Source organism: Lepidothrix coronata, unplaced genomic scaffold (genome assembly GCF_001604755.1).
Source record: "Lepidothrix coronata isolate B3197 unplaced genomic scaffold, Lepidothrix_coronata-1.0 Scaffold344, whole genome shotgun sequence".
In the NCBI taxonomy this organism is placed as follows: domain Eukaryota; kingdom Metazoa; phylum Chordata; class Aves; order Passeriformes; family Pipridae; genus Lepidothrix; species Lepidothrix coronata.
The window spans coordinates 189,462-197,200 of NW_016690524.1; the positions used below are offsets into that span (position 1 = coordinate 189,462).

The 7,739-nt window shown below is 55.0% G+C and overlaps 1 protein-coding gene across 1 annotated transcript in view; it reads left to right on the forward strand.

Annotated features, from left to right (window-relative positions):
- Positions 1 to 7,739, forward strand: part of LOC108509193 (dystrobrevin beta-like) — a 67,090-nt gene that overhangs the window by 54,220 nt on the left and 5,131 nt on the right. Inside the window, exons 9-10 of the mRNA XM_017838513.1 lie at positions 4,181 to 4,270; positions 7,624 to 7,693. Coding sequence (XP_017694002.1) covers positions 4,181 to 4,270; positions 7,624 to 7,693 — 160 coding nt within the window. The remainder of the gene's footprint in view (positions 1 to 4,180; positions 4,271 to 7,623; positions 7,694 to 7,739) is intronic.

Sequence of the window (7,739 nt, forward strand, 5' to 3'; positions counted from 1 at the left end):
GTGATTCTGTGATTCTGTGACTCTATGACTCTATGATTCTGTGTTCAGCAGACACGTAACTCACCATATTGAGGCAATAATTACAAACCCCTCTCCTGTTCCCCAGCCCAAAGACTTTGGGGGCATATTTAGAATCTTTTGAACTTAACCATGAAGTTGTTACTGTGAGGATGATCTTCCCTGCAAGGAAAGGATCTTCCAACCCAGCGGGTTACGCCCACAAGTAGTTTAAGAATTGAACGTTACAAACTGGCCATATTTACAAATCTGGTGACTGAACTATGAGGGAAAAAACACTTTAATGACCAAAAGTAGGAAAACAAGCAGCCCTCCAGCCCAGAGTGTTTAGCCAACAGCAGCAGCAGACAGCCGTGTTTTCAGCCCCCACTCTCTGTGGGCAGTGGGAGTTCAGACTCACCTGCTGCTCTCACTGCTGAACATGAAGAAGTTTTATGGTCACACGTTTCAGGAAAATCCACGTTTTCTGTGTCACGGCTGTGTCAGCCCACGGGGGCTCCAAAATGTGAAGACCAGCAGATGAGATGGACACTCACTGAGCTCGGTGCAGGCGCCGCCTCTGCCTCAAACACCGAAGAGGTTTTGGCCATGGAGGCAGCAAGAGAGGATGGGACTGCCAGGCTGGTGTCAAGGAACTTGGCAAATACCGTGTTCCCTTCAGGGACCATTTCACTGCAGAGGAGGAGAAATTGGTCACTCCAGTCCTACCTATTCCAGCTCCTCTCCTGGGGAAGGAAGCCCCTCCCAGCTGGAAGGGGTGTCCGCACCCTGCATCTCTCAGTGGTGGCACTTGGGGTTTAAATGCTCTTTTCTTGCCCGTCTTGGTGCAGAACTCTTCATCTTTAGTGCTCCAGGAGCATGCTGGGGTGTAGAGCTGTGAGAAAAACAGCAGCAGGGCCTGGTCTTCCACATCTGACGGGTGTGGAGGTTCTTTCTAAACATCACATCTTTGAAAATGGACATCCAGCCATCTTGGTTGGTCTTGCCAGTGTCAGCAAAAGAAAGAAGGAAGGACAGAAAATCCACCTCTCCCTAAAGCACAGGTGAGGACTTCACCCACGTGTGGGCAAAGCCAAGGGTGGGCAGCAACTAAGAGAAGTTGGACTCAATCTTAGAGGTCTTTTCCAACCTTAATGGTTCTGTGAATCTTTCTGTGGACCTCGTGGTGCTTCCTGGGAAACCCCACTGGGTATCAGGAGTCGTGGTCAGTCCCATGCAGGGAACAAGAGCCCTCACCTCGATGCAGGGGTGGTTTATTTCTTTAAAAGATGACAGGTCACCTCATGTGGAGTCACAGAGCTGGAGGTGGTTTCTCATTCCGGGGAGGGAAGATTGTGAATAGAAGCATCAAATCCCTTTGTCAGATGGATGGGCTCCCTCTCCAAACAAACCAAACATGGAAATAAACCTCCCAGAACTGACACCGCATCTCCAAACCGAACAGATTTTAAATAGCAGTTTGCATTTATCAGGTGCTCAGTGGATGTATCCTCCTGGAATGATCTGGAACGATCTTCCCCGCTGCCTAAATGAGCTGCTGCCAGCAGAAGGTGAGGGAAGGAAGAGGCTGCGAAATGGCAGCAGAGGAGCACAGGGGTGCCAGTGAACACTTTCAGTTGGTGCCAGTGGACCCTCTGAACTGGTGTTAAATTGGTGCTGCAGGGAGGAGGAGCAGGAGCCCTCAGCCCCAGAGCCCTCGGCACAGGGAGTGGCCTCTGCGTGTTCGGTGACAGGGGACGTCCCCTCGTCCCCTCCGAGATCCACAGCCCCCCTGGGAGAAGGAGGTGCCTTTTCCTCCTCCCTGTCGGTAGGAAGAAGCTCCTCATCCCTGAGCACTCCCAGCACCGGCAGCAGAGCAGGCATTTCCAGGGAGGCAGGGTGCCAAATACCAGAGGCAAGCGCTCCATCTGTTGCTGTGGGTGGTCCAGTCGCCTCCTCTGCATCTCCACGGCAGGTTTGGTGGTGCAGCCGAGAGCTCCCCGCTGATTCCTCTGGCAGCTGCCTGTCCTTCCCCCCGGGCAGGGTCCCTTTCTGTCCCCAGGACACGTGAAGTGGAGCAGCAGCACCGAGAGCCCGCCCGGGCGCTGATCTGCTGCTCGGGGTGACAAACAGGTGACGATGGTAGGACACAGAAACACTGGATCTCTCATCGTTTTCCAGCCTTCCCCGGGCATCCCGGTTCGCTCTGTGTCCATCTGCCTTTTCCTGGGAAGGTGCAGAAGCCGTGGCAAGGCAAACCCCTCCCTGCAGGGTCTGCAGCCACCAGAGCTGAGGTGATTAATCAAGGGCTCGTCGCTGCCTCTCCCCTAACGAGGCTCCTTCGTCAGGACCTGCCGATATCGCCCAGAGTGAAAACTTGTGGTTTCTCCAGGTTTTTAACACCTGACAGCACCTCAGATATGTGTTGCAATGAACCAGGTGTTGTAGAAAACTATTCAGGGCTGGGCTGACGTGCTGCAGCCACGTCCCGGCAGCGTGGTGGGGACTGGGACAGCAAATCCACAGGAATCCCTCAGCACACGGATTTTATGGGCCACTTTAACAAAAACATTGACATTATTTGTGCTAACTTCTGCACGTCCACCGGATTCTTATTAAATGTGACAGTGGGAGAGAGGAGCAGAAGGGAGTGAAGCTCTGGGTGCTGTTCCACCTCTTCCGTGACCTTGGAGTGGGCAGAGAAGCCAACAGCTCATCTTTCCTCCCAGGGCACGAATCTGTGAGCTTCCCCATCAGTGTGGAAAACTCTAGAGCGGGAAACCTTTAAAGGGTTGGATCCCAGGGATATTCATCGGGCAGTTTTGAGGTTAGAAAAGTTTCCTCTATAGGTGATCTCTTGATCTTCCACTTGGTAGAGGATTACCAAGACTGGCGTTTGGAGATCACAAAGTATGACTATTGTAATAAAACATCCTGATGGTTTCTGGGTGAAATATTCGGATACAGAGGCCACCATCAAGTTATAAAATCAGTTCTGCTGTTGATCATCTCAACAGAGAAGAAGACAATCCCGTGGGAATTCTTGGATCCACTGCTGCCCCCAGAAAGGTGAACATTCCTCTCCTCATAACCACTGTGGTGGCTGATTCAATGACTAGAAAAACTCTTCCAAGAAAAAAAAAGTGGTCGCCAGACTCCGTAATAAGTTTCCTGGAACGATCCTTCCGGAAAGGCAGTCTGCACAATTAGTGCTATTTCATATTAATCACGCAAAATCAGGCAAATCCGAGGCCGGTGGAGAACACAGGAAACAGGATAAAATGTTGATGCTTGCACGTAATAAAATCATTGGAAGTCCCAGCCCGGAGGGCTCCGGGGGCTGCTGCACAGACATGTCCAGGGGGGATCAGAGCATTATCCAGCTGTTCCACAGGGGGGACGTGAGACCAGGCTGCTCCAAACCCCACCCAGCCTGGCCTTGAACACTTCCAGGGGTGGGGCAGCCACCTCCATGATCCAAGAGGATCATTGTGTTCCCAGCATCACAAGAGACAACAAGCACCATCCCTGACCCCCCTCTGTTGTGGCAGCAGCCAGTCTGATGGTCCTGGTGCCAGCTCTGTCCCCGTGCTGGTCCTGGACAGTTTGGGTCACTGGCAGGACAAGCAGGTCCCTCCAGCAGGTGGAGTGTCCAGGCAGGTCAGTGTCACCGTGGGGACACCCACGGGGTCACACCCCCAGCTGTGTGACAGCGAGGAAGAGGATTCCTCCCTCCAGCCATGCAGGAGGGTGAGAATTCCAACAGCTTTTGTCCCACTCAAACCTCAGTGATCTCAGGATTCCTCCCTCCAGCCATGCAGGAGGGTGAGAATTCCAACAGCTTTTGTCCCACTCAAACCTCAGTGATCTCGAGAGCGACTCTGCCCAGAGGGGGAGGAGGGTGAGCCACCCCACCACGAGGTCCTGGGGGCTGTCTGTGCCCTCGTGCTGCCATGTCACAGGGAGGAGCACGAGGCAGCTCGTGCTGAGCTCATGCTGAGCCAAGCAGGTGCTCAGGGAACGAGGCGGAGCTGGGCTGTGCCAGGGCAAACCTCCACCTCTGCTGCTCTGGGGGCACTGGGGGTGTCCCAGCACCACCCCAGGGAGGCCTGGCGGGGACGAGTTGGGGCAGTGGCAGCTGGCACAGGTGACCCCTGATTTCTGCGTGTCTGCTCTGCCCCAGGTACGAGGAGGAACCTGCGCAATGACCTGCTGGTAGCGGCCGATTCCATCACCAACACCATGTCCTCGCTGGTGAAGGAGCTTCACTCAGGTAAGGGTGGGTTGGGCAGCACAGGAAAAGGAGAGATGGGAGCCACGGGTTGGAGGTTTTTTTGTTAAAACTAAAGCATGATGTGGGATCACGTGTCTGTGTTCTCAGCAAAAAATCGTGTTTATGGCCAACACCCTCGGCCTGGGCAGTGCTGGGAGGGGGCTCAGTGATCTTGGAGGGCTTTTCCAACCTCAGTCATTCCATGGTTGTATCACTGAGAACTCCAGCACCTTTTGAAGAGGTTTTATCCCTGCTGGGGAGGGCAATACCCTGCGGGTGCAGCCCTGGCTGGTGGCACCACTGGTGATTCATGGAGACAGCCCCCCTCCCCTGCCCACTGCTCCCATTGATCCGAGCGTGGATCACAGCACGGAGCTGCTTTTCCAGAGCATCTCCTGGGAGGGGGGCCACCTCCCAGGCCCACTTCTGGAAGCCAGAGCTCCTTAATGACACAGTCAGAAGCTGGAGCACATTTTTGGAGTGAATGTCCCCAAATTCCTGCTTAGTCCTGCAATACTTGGGCAGCAGGTGAGACCCTCTGCCATGAATCCTTGTCAGACCCTGTAACCACATTTGTAAAATGTCCATGAGGCCAATTCCATGCCTTGTCATTGAACAACGATGTGGAAAGCAGATAATTGTTTCCTCTGTGCCTCCTCCCTGGGCCAGGGGAGCTGAACTCCCTGGTGGGGCCAGAGCAGGTCCTGTGTCACCCAGGGATGTGTCCTGTGGGCCTCGGGCCCTGTCAGCGATGGAGGTGTGACCATTCAGTGCTCCAGCAGCCTATTCCAGGAGGAATTTCTTCATGGAAAGGGTGGTCAGGCACTGGAAGGGGCTGCCCAGGGAGGTGGTGGAGTCCCCACCCCTGCAGGTGTCCAGGGAATGACTGGACATGGCACTGGTCTGGTTGAAAAGGCGGGAGTCAGTCACAGGTTGGACTTGATGATCCAGGAGGGCTTTTTCCAACCTAAATGCTCCTGGGATTCTGTTTCTGGGCTGCCTTGGCTGTTAAGGAAGAAGGAAGGTGTTCTGTGTCCGGACTGACCCTCCTGGTCCCTGTCCCACCTTGTGCTGGACCCACACTCGTGTCCCCCCAAACTCCTCCCGGTCCGTGACAGACCCCACGAGGCTCTGCCTGTGATGGAGCCGCCACAGTGATAAACAGGGCTGAGATCTTACTGCCCAGCAGTAAATCCCCCCTCTCCCAGCCCCGTGTCCCGGCTGTGGAGGCAGCTGGGAGTTAATAAAGTTGTCCATGGCTGACAGCAGCACCGCCAGCGCCGCGGCAGGGCCGCCTGTTCCTCCCATAAATCACCTCAGCTCTTCCCCCGGGGCTGAAACACGGAGAACAAACCTCTGCCCAAAGCACAGTCTGCAGCCTTTGGCTTTTTGTTTTCCGTAGCAGAGCAGGTGTTGTAGAATCATGGAATTGTGGGATATCCTGAGTTGGACCCACCAGGATCATCGAGTTCCAACCCCTGGCCCTGCACAGACACCCCAACAATCCCACCCTGTCCCTCAGAGCGTTGTCCAAACCCTCCCTGAGCTCTGGCAGCCTTGGGGCTGTGACCATTCCCTGGGGAGCCTGGGCAGTGCCCAACCACCCTCTGGGGGAAGAACCTTGTCCTTAAATCCAGCCCAAACCTCCCTGACACAGGTCCAGCCGTTCCCTCGGCCACCAGCCGTGTCAGGGATGTGCAAAGCCAAGTGGATCACAGGGGAGTGAGAACGGAGTGAAAATGGAGGCACTGACAGGCTCCTGCTCGAGGAGGTGCAGGGACCAAGGCAGGCTCCCCTGCAATGGTGTGGTTTGTGTAAATTAGGAAAAGCATGAGTTATCCTCAGCTGACGGAGCCGGCGGGATTTCACACATCCCGTCCCAGAGGTGAGCTGTGGGAACAGACACCTCCCCCGGCCCAGCTCCCCCGTGCAGCCACAGGAGGTGTGTGGGGAGGGTCTGGGAGGCACCAGTGCCTGCACCTCCCACCCTCCCTGTGCCTCTGGTGCCTCTGCTCCGGCCCAGGGAACAGATTCCCTTGGGAGGGGAACGCTGCGGTGTCACCCCGTCCTCTGGGGGCTTCCCGGGATGTTTCAGTCTCTGCCTTCTCCTGCAGTGATGGCAGGGCAGGGTCAGGTGGGATCTCAGGACAAGGTTCTTCCCCCAGAGGGTGTTTGGCACTGCCCAGGTTCCTCAGGGAATGGGCACAGGCCCAAGGCTGCCAGAGCTCAGGGAGGGTTTGGACAACACCCTGAGGGACAGGGTGGGATTGTTGGGGTGTCTGTGCAGGGCCAGGGGTTGGATGGATGATCCTTGGGGGTCCCTCCCTACTCAGGAGATTCTGTGATTCTGTGACAGAATCCTGGAGTCCCAGAATTACAGAGTCACAAAATCACTGAGGTCGAAGAAGATCTCCAAGACCACCAAGTCCAGCTGTCCCCCAGCACTGCCAAGGCCACTGCTAACCCATGTCCCCAAGTGCCACACAACAGTCCACACAGTAATCCCATTGCTCCCTGTGCTGCTGAGGGAACACTGGTCCCATTTTCACTCTGTCTGAGCCTAAAGACCCAGGGTGCTGGTCTTCACACAGGAGGCAAGTCCAAGACCCAACACTGAGCTCCGAGTCACATCTCTGGTTATTCCAAATGCGTTTGGTTTTGTCCCTGATCTCCTTGGAGGTCACATTAAGGACCCCCTGGAGCCACTGCCAAGCGGGTGTGGGCTGTGTGACCCCCCATGTCTCACCATCCTGCTCCCAAAGCCACAAAGGACACGTTTATCAGGTCCCTTTGATCGGATCCATCCCAAACACCTCCGGTTCTCCAGTTGTGCCTCTCACTGGAGGGTTTCTCCCTTTCTCTGCTCTCCCACCACGTGCTGGAGGCAGAAGTGCCATCTCCCTCAGGATAACCATCACCTGTTTACACAGATCTCCTTGAAACAAGTCAGAGCCACCATCTGGGGAAGAATGTGACCTTCTGCTCCCGCTCTGCTGTGCAAATCCGGGCCTGGCCATAAACTCACTCTGCTTATCCCCAGATAAACATAATGAACCCCCAGCTCTCACCATGAAACCAGTGAAATCCAGGAGGAATTTCTTCATGGAAAGGGTTGTCAAGCACTGGAAGGGGCTGCCCAAGGAGGTGGTGGTTAAATCCATCCCTGGAGGGATTTAAAAGCCATGTGGGTGTGGCACTTGGGGACGTGGGTTAGTGGTGGCCTGGCAGTGCTGGGGATGGTTGGACTCAGCGGTCTGAGAGGGCTTTTCCAACCCAAACAATTCCATGATTCTCTCTCTTCTCTCACCCACCTGTCTCGTGTCAACTTTTCTTCTTTTCTTTTTTTTCTGAAGCAGAGGAAGAAGACGAAGAAGAAACAGGGAAGCTGCAGAATGGGAAGGACCGAGGTGAGGGGACAGACGTGTGTCAGAGCTGTGAAACATTTGGCAACTCGCTCCTCTGTGTGTTC